General features: G+C 39.4%; 1 protein-coding gene across 1 annotated transcript in view; it reads left to right on the top strand.

Annotated features, from left to right (window-relative positions):
• TBR1 (T-box brain transcription factor 1) overlaps nucleotides 1-1284 on the top strand; it is a 9577-nt gene extending 8293 nt beyond the window's left edge. Inside the window, exon 6 of the mRNA XM_040357871.1 lies at nucleotides 1-1284. This exon is cut by the window's left edge and continues 198 nt beyond it. Within this exon, the coding sequence (XP_040213805.1) occupies nucleotides 1-637 (637 nt within the window). The 3' untranslated portion in view covers nucleotides 638-1284.
• Nucleotides 1285-17340: the final 16056 nt, after the last annotated feature.

Genomic DNA, 17340 nt, shown 5'->3' with positions numbered 1-17340 from the left:
TAATGGTTTACTATCCCCTCAGCAAGGTGAGGACCCTGGGGCCCCCTCTCCTCAGCGCTGGTTTGTTACCCCGGCTAATAACAGGTTGGACTTCACCACTGCTTCTGCTTATGACACCGCCACAGACTTTGCCGGCAATGCCGCCACACTGTTGTCTTACGCGGCGGCGGGAGTTAAGGCACTTCCCTTGTCTACGGCTGGTTGCGCTGGGCGTCCCCTTGGCTACTACAGCGATCCTACAGGGTGGGGAGCGCGGAGCCCGCCACAGTATTGCACCAAGACGGGCTCTGTTCTCTCCTGTTGGGCCCCAGGGGCCAGGGTAGGCGCTGCAAACCCCTACCTGTCTGGGGCAGACGACACCGACAGCTTAGCCACAGATAGGTCTCCTTTAGGTGAGGACTCCAAACCCAAAGACCTATCCGACTCCAGCTGGATTGAGACACCACCCTCAATCAAATCTATGGACTCCTCTGACTCCGGAATTTATGAGCAGGCCAAGAGAAGGCGGCTCTCACCCTCTGACCCGGCAGTGTCTGGCAGTTCCTCACCCCTAAAAAGTGAAGTTCTACCCACTAGGGACTGTGAAAAGAACTGTGCCAAGGACCTTGGCTACTATGGCTTTTACACTCATACCTAAACAATCCACTGTCTCTCAGCCAAGGTCTGCTACCTTGAGGACTTTCCAATGACCGAGTTCTTGGCCAATGTCTTAGGACTTGCAGATACTTCATCTATGTCATAGAATGGGTTCTGCATTGAGCAGAAAGCGTTGACCACCGGCCACAGACCGTTTGCTTGCCACGTTAAGAACACTCTATTGAGTAACAGCACTGACACCTCAGCTATAATTCTAGTTTCCCCCACTTATCTTCATGGTCATCTGCACTGCAGCACAAGTCACGCCATAGGCGTCAACTATAGGAATAAATCACCTCCGCGGACTGCCGCGGCAGTTCAGCACTGCGGACAGCAGCCTCAGTTTCAGCACCGCGGACAGCAGCAGTTTCAGCACCGCTTCAGCTCTATGGACATCACAGGTTCAGCACCTTGAAGAACCATCGACTTCTTTTGCAGCAACTTGGATGAACTCAGCTGCCTGCTCATGGTTTATTCCTCTGTAGCAAGTCTTATAGGAGGTTGCCTGCTCTGAACACCAACCCTATACAGCGCTTCCTCCCATGGCCATTACCATTCATGGTAGGAAATGTTCAACAAACTTACAATTATCCTCCCAAATGACTGTCATTTTGTAACTTTTGTGAAGTCGCCAGCACAGCTAAAAAAGTAATTTTATTAAGTAATTTTATTTAGTTATGTATTTATTTAACTTTTACAATAACCATGGCACTGGGGGGGAAAAATAAAACCATGAACTTGTTTGCACAGCTCACATAAGTATTGTATGTCCACAGTTTCCAAAGGACTTACACAACAATTGTGTCATATTTATGGTTTACAGGCAATACCATATCACTCAATAACCATAGAAAGCTTCATTTATTTTCCTTTAATTCTTTTATTTATTGTGCCAAATGCAGGACGTTGCCAAACACATTTTATAACTACAAATTATTTTCTTTTATTCAAATGCAGTCGTTTTTACCCCCCCCCCCCTGCTTTTTAAATGAAAAATTTCGTGTTATTTTTTAATTCATTATTTTATGGCAAATTATTATCCAATACTTTAAGTTTCTAAACTGCTGGTGACATAGTGTAGTGAAAACAAAAATGTGAATTGTATATTTATGCATTCTAGGGCAACAAAATGTCTTTTTTTTTCTATTAAATAGATGTCTTGAAATTATAGTCTAGTTGCATTTATTTTTTATTTTTTATATTTTTATTTATTTTGTTCCACACGTAAGCAAAAGTAACCTGCACAATTATGTTTTGCGGGAAAACATTTTTGTTTATTTTATACAGCTCTAAAATATTATATTCAAAATCTGTTAACATTGGAAAAGAGAAATTGAGTTTTCTCATAGATTCTATTTGTTTACCTACTGGGTTCTGCTTTCTAAGAAAAAAATATTTTAATGTAATATGTTTAGCAAAAGTTATGTAAATATTTATTTCCCATTTATTTTTGCTTCATTTCCTCATTCAGTTATTCATTTTTATATTTTATTTTTGTGTGTGAGTTCCATACGTTTGAAGAGACTTTTGCCTAGATATGTATCGCTTGTTTGTATTGTCTGTATATTTCAACAACTAAAATAAACCCAGAACAAAAAAAACAACGGAAATGTTTTCTAAACTGGCGTTTTACCTTTTCTTGAACTGATTTCAACAGGACTTATCTTATCGGTAGTTTACATTTCTTAATTTAATTAGGCTATTAATTTAGTGTAAGCTAATGATTGTATGCAGGATGGGCTATTAAATAAATTGGCTATTAAATAAATAGGCTATTAAATACATACCAATCTATCTCTGTTTCAAATAAATGTAGCAAACCTAAAAAAACAAAAACAAATATTACCAACAAATATTACCAATGAATGAATGAATGAACAAATAACTTTGTATTTGAATGTGGGACTGCTTAAATCCTGCAATGCTGGTTATTAATTAAATTATAACTAATTAAAAGAATATATACCAACTGAACAATTACCCTGTACAATATGTATATGGCAATTTATTGGCATGTATAGTATTTTTTTTTTTACATTTTATTTCTGCAAAAGTTATAACTTTTATTTTCATTGAAATCACTGTTGTGCATTGATGCAATTTTTTACACAATTCCAGATTTTATTTTTATATTTGTATTTTTCCTTGATTAGGCGCTGCTAGTTGATGGTATAAAGGAAGAGAATTATGCAGGCTGCAGTTTCTGACCTGGGTCAGAAAATACTAGCTGTCTGACTTCTATTCCATGACCAAGAACCTAAGTTCCTGAATAAGGCACCGGGTCACTATGACAGCCAGAGAACTGGTATTTTCAGCAGGGGTAGGCTTCATATTTTCAGTACAGTTTACTTTCTAATAAAAGTTTGAGGCAGCATCAGTCTTTGTTGAGGTGTGGCACTGGGGAGATAGGTAGCCTGTGCTTTGCTTGTAGTAAAAGTCTAGCAGGTGAAAGCACTTGTTTGATATCTGCTTGTCAGCGCTACTGTGTATGGTTGCGCCATTTAGATCTGTGAAATTATAAAATATTCTTCATATTGTGGACTTGCTGTTCTTTAAATACTGGAATATCAGTGGTTGAAACTGGTGAGGTACTACAATTCCCAGCATGCTCTGGCAGCCGCCAGGGCATCCTGGAGTTGGCAGTGCCTATTCAGCAGTAGGCTCTCCAGTTTGGTCCTGGTTCCAATTTTGCTCTTTGCTCCCTTCAAACAATAATGATCTTGGAGGAATGGAAGCGTTATTATAGAAACGGATTCGTTTCCATTCTCACCTTTCCCTTGCAATGTGTTGGCAATTGATGATTGCAGAGTGTGATCTTCTGGAATGATGCTTGTTGCTAGTTACACAATTGATGACTGTTTCTTATGAGTGGGCTGTTGAAATGTGCAGGTAATGTTTAATGAGAGCCCAATTCTCCATTTCCCAACTGGACCCATGGCTGGGCTGGTGATAATGACATGATTTTCAATTCCAGATATTGTGGGGGAAAGCTTCTCACTGGCGAAATGGGCAATGAAACAGCATGTGATCAAGGTTGGCTGACTGGAGACAGCATTTGTTTTCTGCATAGCGATTCCTGCTTTACTATTTATCATTATATCATGAAAAAGAGAACATTGGCTGCTGCAGGTAGATGTTGGCTATACAGAGATAAGCTATACAAGGGTATGCCTGTAATCTTACAACTGCATCAGAGTTTTCTGTAGACTTAAATCCAGTTAGGGTAGTTTTCTCTAATAACATTAAAGTAAATGTATTCCCTAGCTGGATGACATAAGTTTGCTAAAACACTTGGATTTATTTACTAAAACTGGAGAGTGCAAAATCCGGTATTTTTTTTTTGTCAAAACTTAAAGGAACACTAAAGGCAAACATTTAAAAAAATAAAATAACAAACATGTTATACTTACCTCCACTGTGCAGCTCGTTTTGCACAGAGTGGCCCCGAATCCTGTCTTCTGGGGTCCCTCGGCGGCTGTCTCGGCTCTTTCTCGCAAAAGCTTTCCACCTTCATGCGAGCGAGCGAGCGAGCATGGTGAAAATCTTTTGCGGGCGCGCTCCTGTGAAACAGCGGCGGGCATAGCCGCCGATTGTATCACTCGGCCCCGCCCCGGCGCACCGCGTCATCGGATGTGATTGACAGCAGCGCCAGCCAATGGCTGCGCTGCTATCAATCCGTCCAGCCTAGCCAATCAACGGCCAAGCTGGGAACCGAAGAGGATCACGAGGACACGCGCGGGACTTTCGAGGGGTGAGGTAAGTAAAACGGGGGTTCGGGGGGGGGGGGCGGTACCGTCGGATGTTTTTTCACCTTAATGCATAGGATGCATTAAGGTGAAACAACATTTACCTTTACAACCCCTTTAAAGGGTTTGTAAAGGATTTTTTTTTATCTTAATAGCTTCCTTTACCTTAATACAGTGCTGTTTTCATGTCCTCATTGTTCGTTTTTGCTCTCAAGTTGCTGTAATTCTTCTCTGATCTCCACACTTCCTGGTTGTCTGTTTCCTGATAACCACAGTGCTGGGAGCTTTCTCTCTGTGGTCACTAATCAAGGATGTGTGATTACTGTGCGTCTAAAACCCCACAGCACCAGTTTTGTTTTCCAAACCATCACTGCCCTGTATTGGCTCTGTGGCTCTGTACAGCAGAGGCAGGAAACAACATGCAAAAATGAAACTAGAAACTACAGGTACATTATATGATTGATTTTTATGTATTTTTAATCGTTTTTTAAAAGGAATCAGTTAACTATTATGTCTCTATACCCTGTAAACAGTCATTTCAGCATCATTTTTTTTTAATTTACAACTCCTTTAATTAAACAAGCTGAAGTTAGAAGCTGATTGGCTACCATGCACAGCTGCACCAGATTTTGCCCCAGTGCAACATAAATAACTGCCATTTTTAAAAGGTCAAATACTGTTTCGTTTTTTTTTTTTTTGTCAAAGCTTAATTGAACAAGCTGAATTTAGAAAATAAATGACTACCATGCACAGCTGCACCAGATTTTGCACTCTCCAATTTTAGTAAATCAACCCCAGTGCAACATGAATAACTGCAATTTTTTAAAGCTAAAAATACCGTTTTGCTTAATTGAACAAGTTGAATTTAGAAGATGAATGGCTACCATGCACAACTGCACCAGAGTTTGCACTCTTCAGTAACCCCTGTGCAGCATGAATCACTACCATTTTTTAAAGGTAAAATACTGTTTCGTCTTTTTTTTCTGTGACACTGGCAAACAAAAACATTGATTCTACAGTCGTTTTTTTCACCTGCCTGTAGAAGCACTAGGAGCTGTAAAAATGTCAATCGCTCCTAAACTCCTTTTATCTCTTGTGAACGTCAAGTTTCAACGTTTTTTTTTATTTGCTTTTGCAGAGGGGAGTGTTGTTAAGTGCAAAAAATGACTGTAAACTCAAACGCTCATAAACTCTCATAAACTCGTAGAAACTTTGTACAATATGCTTGCATTTCGCGTTTTTATGCCACGTTTTTCCTGCTAAAACGCTGACGTTTTTTCTGCTCCTAGTGTGCATGGAGCCTCAAGCCTCGTACACACGACCGAGGAACTCGACGGGCGAAACACTTTGTTTTCCTCGTCGAGTTCCTTGTCAGGCAGTCGAGGAACTCGACAAGGCAAGTTTCTCCATTCCCGTCGAGGAAATAGAGAACTTGCTCTCTTTTTGGCTCGTCGAGTTTCTCGACGAAAATGTACACACGATCGGTTTCCGCGGCAAAAAATATCTCCCAGCAAGTTTCTTGCTGTTTTTTGCCGAGAAACTCGGTCGTGTGTACGAGGCCTCAGTGTTACTAAATTATCCTTTAGTCCTTTTTCAGACACTTCCTGCACTCATTCTAGCACTGAGTCCCTGATAACGACAATGGCGGACCACTCCTGTGCAATGTTTGTCACTGCGTCCGCTCTTATAGGATGATTTACTAAAGGGGTTGAGAGCCTTCCATTACAAAAATAGTAATGATTGATCAAATCACATGAAAAAGCAAATTCCTGTTTTTTTTTTATCTGCACTTGATTGAATAATCATTCTTTTTATGAGTGGACTGTCTTAAATGGGTTGTAAGGGAATACATTTTTTCCATAAATAGCTTCATTTACCTTAGTGCAGTCCTCCTTCACTTACCTCATCCTTCGATTTTGCTTTTAAATGTCCTTATTTCTTCTGAGAAATGCTCACTTCCTGTTCTTCTATCTTTAACTACACACCGTAATGCAAGGCTTTCTACCTGGTGTGGAGAAAGCCTCTTGAGGGGGGAGGGGGTGAGCAGGAGTGTCAGGACACTCTCTACTTTGCAGATAGAGAAAGGAGCTGTGTGTTAGTGGGCGTCCTGACACTCCTGCTCGCCCCCTCCCCCCTCAAGAGGCTTTCTCCACACAAGGAAGAAAGCCTTGCATTATGGTGTGTAGTTACAGACAGAAGAACAGGAAGTGAGAATTTCTCAGAAGAAATAAGAAGGATGAAGGTAAGTGAAGGAGGACTGCACTAAGGTAAAGGAAGCTATTTAGGGATTTTTTTTTCCTCTACAACCCCTTTAACACTTTTATTAAATCACCTTCACTGTCTCAATTAAGTGTGCATGTGATAAGGTGACAGCTCAAGAGCACAATTAGGAGACAGGAGACAGTAGCATGAAGCATCTGAACAAGGATCTTCAAGGCAGAGTCACCCAGAATTATTTTTAAGACCGCTGTATGTTTAAAAAGATTTAAAACATTTATTGAAATGGCATTAACATATTAAATCTTATATGAGATTGTAGTGATTGGGTTTAGATCTACTTGAATAATCAGTTTATTTTTTATTTTTAAAAAGCTACAGAGGTGGTTCATCTATGAAAGTAAAATATTCCATTCAAGTTATGTATTCTCAAAATGTACCTTATATTGCTCTCAGCATCCTCCAATTCCCCAAATTATTTTTCTTTCGTTTTTTTTTTTTTTTTTGCTGCTGTGATCTGACAACCTATTAGAGGGTGGCTACATTCATTCTTCATGGTTCCACTGTATGTAGGAATGTAGCCACTCTCTTTTGCTTTCTCTAGATATGGACTGTGGTATTTAAACTGTGCATAGAGCTGGGAATAAGAACCCAATCAACTTGCACCTCTTCTTCCAAACAAAACCGAGGACAAAAAAATAGGACTGGAATCTCACTCAGGACTTTACAAGAAGGCAGAAAAACACAGTAGGGTTCATGAGCACACTATAGCTTAAAAATCACTGCTTCTACAGAAGTTTTGTGTTTTGCTTGTAGAAGAATCTTAATGTTATCCTATGTGTCCATGCACATTAGGACAATTACAGGCATATTTTAAAAGGAAGATTTCCCCCCCTAATGACCAAGCCATCTTTTGCAAAACGGCACTGCGTCGCTTTAACAATTGCATGGTCGTGTAACACTGTATCCAAACAAAATTGATGTCCTTTTCCCCCAACAAATAGAGCTTTCTTTTGGTGGTATTTGATCACCTCTGTGGTTTTGATTTTTTTGCATATAAACAAAAAAAGACAGACAATTTTGAAAAACAACAAATATATTTTTTTACTTTTTGCTATAATAAAAATCTCCCCAAAAAACAAAAAAAAAATGTCTTTATCAGTTTAGGCCAATAGTGTATTCTTCTACAATATTTTGGATTTTTTTTTTGCAATAAGCGTATATTGATTGGTCTTCGCAAAAGTTATGGTGTCTACAAAATAGGGGATAGATTTATGGCTTTTTTAGTATTCTTTTTTTTACTAGTAATGGCGGTGATCAGCGATTTTTAGTGGGACTGCAACATTGCGGCGAACAGATCGGACACTTTTGACACTTTTTTGGGACCATTGACATTTATACAACGATCAGTGCTATACAAATGCACTGATTACTGTATAAATGACACTGGCAGGGAAGGGGTTAACACTAGTGGTGATCAAGGCATTAAATGTGTTCCCTGTGAGGTGTTTCTAACTGTCGGGGAGTGGAGGAGAGAGATCGCTGTTCCTGATCACTAGGATCAGACGATCTCTCTATACTCCTTTGTCAGAACTGGGATCTGTTTGTTTACATTGACAGATCCCCATTCTGGCTCTCTGTGAAGTGATCGCGGTTGGCCGGCAGACATTCCTGCTGCTGGCCACCCGCTTCAGCTCCCCCTCTGGTGGAGCCGACATACACTTACGGCGATTTGCAGGAACGAGCTGACCTGCCACAGTATAATGATGACTGCTGGTTGGCAAGTGGTTAAGTTCAGCGTTTAGAGGCAGAAAAAACTTGGTTTGCATTTCTGATTGGAACTTTCTAGTTAAAAAAAGAAGCAAAACTCTCCTAAACTTGTCTAAACTGTGTACATGAGGTTTTTTTTTCTGCCAAGGGAATTGCCGTTTTTTTCAGCCCAGGGTGCATGGAGTCTTAGAAATATTTTCATGATAATAGATTACATGACCATTAAATTTGGGATGTGGCTGGATTATTTTTGAAGAATAAGGATATCATTCTTGACTAAAATTACATTTTTTTACGAGTACAAGTACCGATACTTTTCCTTTAGTACTCGCCAATACGAATTATAAATACCTACCGCAACTATTTTGTTTTCACTTCAGCCATCGCAATGGTACAAAGCATTGAAAAGTTATTTACAAATGAAATACTTTTTTTTTTAATTTTGCGCTTTTTCAATGTGAAATGTGTAAATATATGTTTATATATATGTGTAAAAATATTTGCTAACAAAGCAAATAAAAAAGTTTTCATTGTTTATCGTTTATAAAATAGACGTGCACAAAGAAAAAACAAGAAAAAATATTGAAATGGAGAATAGGGAGTTAATTAAGGCTGGTTAGCGTAAATTAAGGGTTAATAAGGGATTTAACAGAGGGACATTTGTTCATCCCTTTCATCTGCAGATGAAGAAACAAAAAGATACAAAAAGAAACAATGTTTCTTTTTATTTTAGTGTTTCAGGCTGAGCAATGTTGTTAATAAACATTGCTGGCTACTTTTTTGTTTGACATCTCTAGTTACCGGACTACTTTAACACTTCAGCTGTCAACAGGGGAGACTAGTATCAATGCAACCCCACAAATAAGCATATATATATATATTTTTTTTTTACTGAAGCCAATTCTGGTCAAGGATTTACTGAGCCATTGAGGACTGTGTTTTTTTTTTATACAGGCAGTTTTGTTTATGTCTGTTAACCCTTCTCAATGCTCTGACAGCAGATCCCAGAACCGATACAGTGATGAATGAAAGTATACACTACCTATTGTGTTCATTGTGAATGCACAGCCGCCTAATAAAGCACAGCAACAGTTCTCTTGGCTTTCTGGATTAATGGACCAATGGACTGTTATATGCTTTGAATTTACACCCTCAGTAGTCCTTGTAATGACATCAGAGAGTGTGGACATACTACACCAGTCCACTCAAAATTAAATACTATTTTTGATAAATAATGGTACATTACCCAGTGGGTTCCTATATCTTTCATGATCTCGAGTGGCAAGAATTGCCCATTTTGAATTATCACCTTGGTTTATCCCTGATTGGGAAGTGTTAAATTGCATCAGGCCTGTCTGGTTCCCTGACTGCATACTAATTCTGGATAAATAAATACAATTTTCTCCGACACACTTACCAGATAGCCAGCAAAAAATTACACTGTCTAGCAATGTGCATTAAAAACAGAACTTTCAGTTGCAATAATGTGGATGCCTTGCCTCTGTATAATGCGGCCCCTCCATCTATGAGAGCCTTCATAATTAAGCAGTGGATAATTTAAGCAAAGGATAACTGAAGGGTAGGTATGCCTGGAGGTCCAGCAAGAGCACAACAGCAGCTAAATGTGTCCAATGGGTTCCTGCACCAATTCTAGCAAGCTAAACCAAAATAGCAACTCCTACAATTTATAACTACTGTAGCTTTTAAAGTAAGGTGCACATGGAAGGGCTTTACACAAAATAAACATACATTTTTCCCAGCACAGTTACCAGATGACGCATTTGGCTAAGAAGCCTTCATCAAAGCTTGATGAAGGCTTCTTAGCCGAAACGCATCAGTGTATAGCCTCTACCCGTGTACCCATATAGCCAATAAAGGACTTTTATTCAAGAGCATCCGAGTTGCCAGCCCCTTTTGATTCAAACACTTTCATTCTTTCCCTCTTTAATTCTTTTGGTCATAATAGCCACAAATTTCCAGAGCTGACCAGAGGAGGGGAAGAAAATATAGAAAATATCATCATAGGTTTTACATTTTTGAAGCTCAATGCTAACTGGCCAACCCTACTGCCCTAGGTACTGTTGTGTCTGTCCCATTATGGTAATTACTGTTCATCTTGCTGTTCAGTAGGAGAAGTATTAAGTAATGATAATTCTTCAGTCTAGTCCATCAGGTAATGTCAGATTTCCTATGAGGTTGTCAGAGAACTATGAGCTGGTTGGTTGCTTTTCTATATGACATTGCTCCAGGCCTTACCTAAGCTAAGGCATTGCTCTCAAGGCAGTTATGATGTGTGTACCCCAGTCAGGGCTGCTGTTAGAAATCATGGGGCCCCGTACAGCCTACCTGGCAGGGCCCCCCCAATATATCAAGACCATATTTTCACTTTTAATACCCTAAAATCATTATTTTGTATTTGTTTTTTAGATAAAAAAATATATATATGTTCACAGTGACGAGGGATCAGAAGCGGGCAGAACAGGAAGGGGAATCAGTTACAGGAACGATGCCCTGTGTCTCTCCCTGTAGCAGCTGAAAGCCGGCAGGAGGGGGAGAAACTGTCTTTCAGCTGCTGCAGAGAGCCGCACAGGGCATCCTTCTGTAACCACCCCTCTGCCGAACCGCACTAATTCCCCCTGCTGTTTGGGCCCCCCTGTGTGCCCAGGCCCCCTACAGGAGGGCTGGTGGTCCCCCCCTATCAGCGGCCCTGACCCCAGTGTGTACCCCAGCACAGAAGATCTTTCCCACTGAAATTATTGTTTGATTCTGAAAAAGAGAAGCACCTTTAAAGCACAATGCTGCCTTATATTTCCATTATGTAATAATCCAATGCTAGTGATTTTATATGTTCTTTAATAATAAATTATTCATTACTATACATATACAGTATACATATATAGTGTGGTACAGTTGGACATACATCCAGTGTGGTGAACAGTTGTAACCTCATGGCTCATATGTAATGTTTGGAGTCCTGGTGGCCCCTTATTCTGCCCAAAATTGGTATTGGGTCCTGGCTTCTAAGGTCCCCTCTATTTTTGTGCCCTGTTTCTGGGGTTCAACATGGCTTTTGGTGATATTGCATCTTTGATTATTCTTCTTCTGTCCTTTCTTCATGGTGACTGTGGATAGTGCACTTTGCCTTGTTATACCAGTTCACAATTAATCTTCCGAGGAAGCAAAAGTAGCGAAATGCGTTGAGATCCTGCAACATTTGAAGTTCCACTGTACGGAGTCCTTATTTGTTGATGTGTATTGCACAACTATGGTTCATGTTGTATTAATGTGTACGGTGGACAAAAAAGCTGGGAGTGTCTGGTATTTTTTAAATCTCTAATGTTTCTGCATAGGACCTGGTTTTAACTTTTTGTACTCAATAAAATAAAATTGTTAACGTTTTTAAATGTTAAATGTTTTAAATTAGATGTTTAAGCTCCATTAAAATCCCATATTTCACTCTCAATTTTTTTTTTATTCATGCTATGTTTATATTCACCATTTCAATACTGGACACTTTTAACGCCTTCCTGCCCAGACCAATTTTCAGCTTTCAGCGCTGTCACACTTTGAATGTCAATTGCGTGGTCATGCAACATTATTATACAAGATTTATATAGCGCCAACAGTTTACCTTTATCGAATTGTTTGCATATTTTTCACATAAGAGTTTTCTTTCGGTGGTATTTAATCACCGCTGGGTTTTTTATTTTTTGCTAAATAAATTAAAAAAGACCAGTAATTTGTTTCTGTTATAACAATTTGCAAATAATATTTACGTTTTTTTTTTTTTTTTTAACAATTAATTTTTTTTCTTACATACTGTCACCAGTGCAATACAGGGTCATCAAATAAAAACAAAAAATAAAACCTTTTAATTTGTTTTTAATATTTATTTTTTACATTTTTCTTCTTTTTTTTTTTTACAATTTCTTTTTACATATATTGACCAAAGCAATACATTTTACCATAGTAACACTTAACTCCTCTGGGAGGTGATCAGGATTATTTTTTGTGAATTTTACAGTTATAAGCAACTATTTTGTCTAATGGAAAACTATTCATACAGTGTTTACTATTGTGATTAACTGTGATTGCACACAGCCGATGACAGATCACTGTTATGGCCCATTGCCGGTACCATGTGATCATTGTTGCCCATCACAACAGATCACATGACAATTCTACTCAATTAAAGGCTTTGACTCATGCCATTCATTGTGTACTATTGTGATGAGCAACAATGATCACATGGTACTGGCAATGGGCCATAACAGTGATCTGTCATCGGTTGTGTCCGGTGGACTTAGCAGGTGACAGATTACGATCCTAGGAGGACGTCATATGATGTCCTCAAAGGACAACAGGGCTCCCCCGCTTGTCTGTCTTATTACAATAGGTCAGGCGGGAGGGTGTTAACCCCCCTGGCGGTATTCCAGAGTCTGGCTCAGGGTGGTATTTCATTACCAAAAGCAGTAACCCCGAGCCAGACTCGGGATCGCCTCGCAGCAGCCACAGGCATGGTTTACTTACCTTGTCCCTGGATCCTGCAATACCGCCACGCTGTGTAATCGAGCGGTGTCTCCTCGCTCGATTCACAGTGTCCCTGTGTGCCGCCGAGCTCCGTTCCCTGCGACGTTACGACGCACGGTGGTGGAGAATGGCGCCAAATTCAAAAAAGTAAATAAACACAACACATACAGTATACTGTAATCTTACAGTGTTCAAATGATGTTCTTCTGTAAGGTAGGCTCAGACAGAAAGCATATAATAGAGGGTTTAGCAAATGATATTGTGTCCTGAGGTTTATGTGTGTCTGTATCACTGTATCTATGTCTGTATGTGTGTGACACAGTAATTACAGATTATTTTGCAGGTACAAGGATTGTGGCAAATGTGCGCAGTATATACTTTGTGTAGACTTGACTATATTTAACTATGTCCCTTTAAACAACGCTTAATATTCAGCGCTATGTAGCCATGCCAACTTCTCGCCATGGAACGCTGCACACACCGCATTATCCCTTCTCCAGACGGTCTTTCTATTGAGCGTATATCAAAAAATTTATTTATTTTACCAACCTAATGTCAGCCTTCATACACTGCAGGCAAAGTTAGGTGTGTACCAAATTCAAACATTTTAAAAGCTTATCATAAAGCCACATTTTGTCATGACTGCATGAAGTCCTGAATAAAGGTCTAGAGGTTGTGTTGCCCCCTCGTCCGACGTCCACCCCCACTAAGGTGAAGTTATCCTAAATGTTGTACTGTACATGCACAGTGATGTCTTATATCATAATTATTGATTTGAGGACTAAAGCACGGTTGTAAATTTGCTCAAGGCCATTGTAATGCAGGAACAAAAGGACATTTACCCCAGGACCACCAGAACAGACACCCACGTGTAAATTATATAGCTCACATTGTGTAACTTTGGTAGAACTTATATCTCAACTGCCTGGATACTCAAAGAAACCAATATATGCTTTGTGTAAAATCTATTTAAAAGTATAAAATATTTGAATCAGCAATAATATTTATTACAAATGATATATATTGTTTTTATTTCAACAATATTACAGAAAAAAAATTAAACAAAGGTGGGATTTTTAAGATGCTTTTATTTCAACTTAAGAAATAAACACAGATAGGATCACTTAAAAACAGAGGGCCGGATTCATAAAGAAGATACGACGGCGTATCTCCTGATACGCCGTCGTATCTCTGAGTCCGGCCGGTCGTATCTATGCGCCTGATTCATAGAATCAGGTTACGCATAGATCTCCCTAGGATCCAACAGGTGTAAGTGACTTACACCGTCGGATCTTAGGCTGCAATTCTAGGCCGGCCGCTAGGTGGCGATTCCATTGCGGTCGGCGTAGAATATGCAAATGAGTCGTTACGCCGATTCACAAACGTACACTTGCCCGTCGCATTAAATTTACGCCGTTTCCGTAAGACATATGTGGCGTAAAGATAAAGCTGCCTCCTAGGTGGCCTAGCCAATGTTAAGTATGGCTGTCGTTCCCGCGTCAAAATTTTAAATTTAACGTCGTTTGCGTAAGTCGTCCGTGAATGGCGCTGGACACCATTTACGTTAACGTCGAAACCAATGACGTCCTTGCGACGTCATTTAGCGCAATGCACTTTGGGAAATTTTAGGGACGGCGCATGCGCAGTATGATCGGCGCGGGAACGCGCCTAATTTAAATGATCCACGCCCCCTACCCGGATCATTTGAATTAGGCGGGCTTGCGCCGGGCGGATTTACGCTATGCTGCCGCAACTTTACAGGCAAGTGCTTTGTGAATCAAGCACTTGCCCGTAAAACTTGCGGCGGTGTAACGTAAATGTGATACGTTACGCCGCCGCCGAGATGCGGCGATTCTACCTGAATCTGCCCCCGAGATTTTATTTTATTAATTGAACAGTTAAAATGATAACTGTGTCACAGCTATTTACAGTCCTATCCCCACACACCGTATCCCTTTGATGACTAAGTCGATTTCTGAAATTTGTTGCTTGCAAGTTAAAATTCATATTTTTTGCTAGAAAATTATTTAGAACCCCCAAACATTATATATATATATATATATATATATATATATATATATATATATATATATTAGCACAGAATCTAGAGAATAACATGGAGGTCGTTGCAATATTTTATGTTTTTAGGAAAAAAAGACACTTTAATGAATTAAAAAAAACGAAACAGTAAACTTAGCCCAATTTTTTGTATAATGTGAAATATGATGTTACACCAAGTAAATAGATACCCAACATGTCATGCTTTGAAATTGTGCATGCTCGTGGAATGGTGACAAACTAAGGTATCTAAAAATCTCCATAGGCGCCTTTTTAAAAAAATAATGGTTACCAAGTTAGAGTTACAGAGGAGGTCTAATGCTAGAATTATTGCTCTCGCTCTGACGATCGCAGCGATACCTCACATGTGTGATTTGAACACCGTTTACATATGCGGACGTGACTTTTCGTGTGCGGTTTCTTTGCTGCGCGAGCTCGCGGGGACGCGGGCACTTTAAACATTTTTTTTTCTTTTTTTGAATTGTCATTTTTAGAAAAAAAAATTTTTTAATCACTTTTATTGCTGTCACGAAGAATGTAAACATCCCCCGTGATAGTAGTAGGTGGTGACAGGTACTCTTTATGACCCCCAATCCCTCCTTTGCAATTCAAAGTATTCAGATTGCCAAAAACTGCGACTCTGAATACTGTAATTTTTTTAAAAACTGGTGCCAATTTCGTCTTCGTTACAGTCTCTTGCTAGCTGGCGGAAGTGCCGGATCGTGTCTCAGGTCTTCCGGTGGGACAGGAGGCCCGTTAAGAGTGGTGGAAGGTAGCGGGGGGGTCCCCTCTCGCTCCTCCGGTTTAACAGCTAACCTATCCAGCTATCTCCTACTGTCTACCTTTAGGTGATCCCTGAAAACTCATCCATTCAGGGAAGCCTATACCACCTCCACCTAAATACTGAACTTTTAATTATTCCATTAGCTCATCCCTCACATTTGCTACCTTTTGTACTTTTTGCCCCTCCCTATTTGATTGTAAGCTCTCAGGAGCAGGACCCTCAAAACCATATTGTATTGAATGGTATTGTAACTGTAGCATCTTCCTTATATTGTAAAATGCTCCACAAACTGTTGGTGCTATATAAATTCTGAATAATAATAATAACAATATTAAAATTACATGAGTTTTTACAACAGACCATCTCCGAAAAAAAAAAATCGATGCATATCTATTTTTTTGGCCACTTTCAGAGGTACGATTAAACTAGTTACACTCTGTACAATCTTGAGAGAGATGGACTGAGCTTCACTGAAACGTTGACAATAAAAATACAGATGTTTTTATCTATCTCCTCTGCAAGACCCATAAACACTGCTTTAAGACTGTTCAGCTTTGTAATTGCTGCAGCTCACAGCTTGATGAATGGGAAAACACTCACAAAACCTAATATTATTTTAGTTTGCCTGTGAATTACATCCAGATATTTGATCACCCTTTTCTTCTTGCGCAGCATTTTTAGGTAAGGGTGTGCTTTAAAGGACACTTATAGTGACACAGCTTTTAATCTTTTGCAACCTCAGCTACCATGCTGGCTCTCAGCATATGGTACAAAGACAATTTTAGAACACCAAAGGAAGTCTACCAGATGCTGTGACTGCACATTTGAACAAGTAACAGGTAGCAATATAATGCTCAGCATGTGATACTGACTGTCTCTGACCAATGTCTGAATGGTGTATCCCCACTCAGGGCCACCAGCCCAACCTGTCTCATTATTATTGGCCAAGTGGGCTTCCCCAGCTCAGCTCAGCCCTCCCCTGATGGCACCTAGCTTCTTATGATCAGGGATGAAGCTTGGGTTTGTTGCTACTATGGATTTGAGGTGATTCTTGTGGGTTTGAGATTTGTGATCTCTGCAAAAGAGAGGTCAGTAAGGTTTTTTTTTTAAAACTGGGCTATCTCCCTTAATATAACAGAAGGGCACAGGGCAGCAATAATGTGAGCATATTGAGAGCCTCTGTAGGGAAATGATGGGAAAAAATGTCAAACTGCATAGGGAAGGATTAGGGTCAATTAAGAAAACTGTACTTTAATTCTGATTGCTAGCTCTTTGGGAAATCAACCCAATTACTTATTTTAATTATTATAATATAATATATTTTATTTTAATTATTAGAGGCTTTTTTTTCTTTAACTTTATTTTGTGGTTGATTTGAGAAAACAAATAATAAACCAGTGGACTGCTAATCCTTGGCCAGTTCAGAAACTCCAGTTAAGACAATAAGAACTTCACCTGCATTATAAACTACAATGGACCAAATAAGAGAAATATATTAACATAGCTGTGTCCCCTTGAATATAATTCATCAGTCCAGTTTAAAATAAAAAAAGTGCAAGAACAATGTGCACCTAAACTTCTTCACATTATATAAACTAC

The sequence above is a fragment of the Rana temporaria genome, chromosome 6 (assembly GCF_905171775.1).
Source record: "Rana temporaria chromosome 6, aRanTem1.1, whole genome shotgun sequence".
NCBI lineage: Eukaryota > Metazoa > Chordata > Amphibia > Anura > Ranidae > Rana > Rana temporaria.
This window is presented reverse-complemented; position numbering and strand designations above follow the sequence as displayed.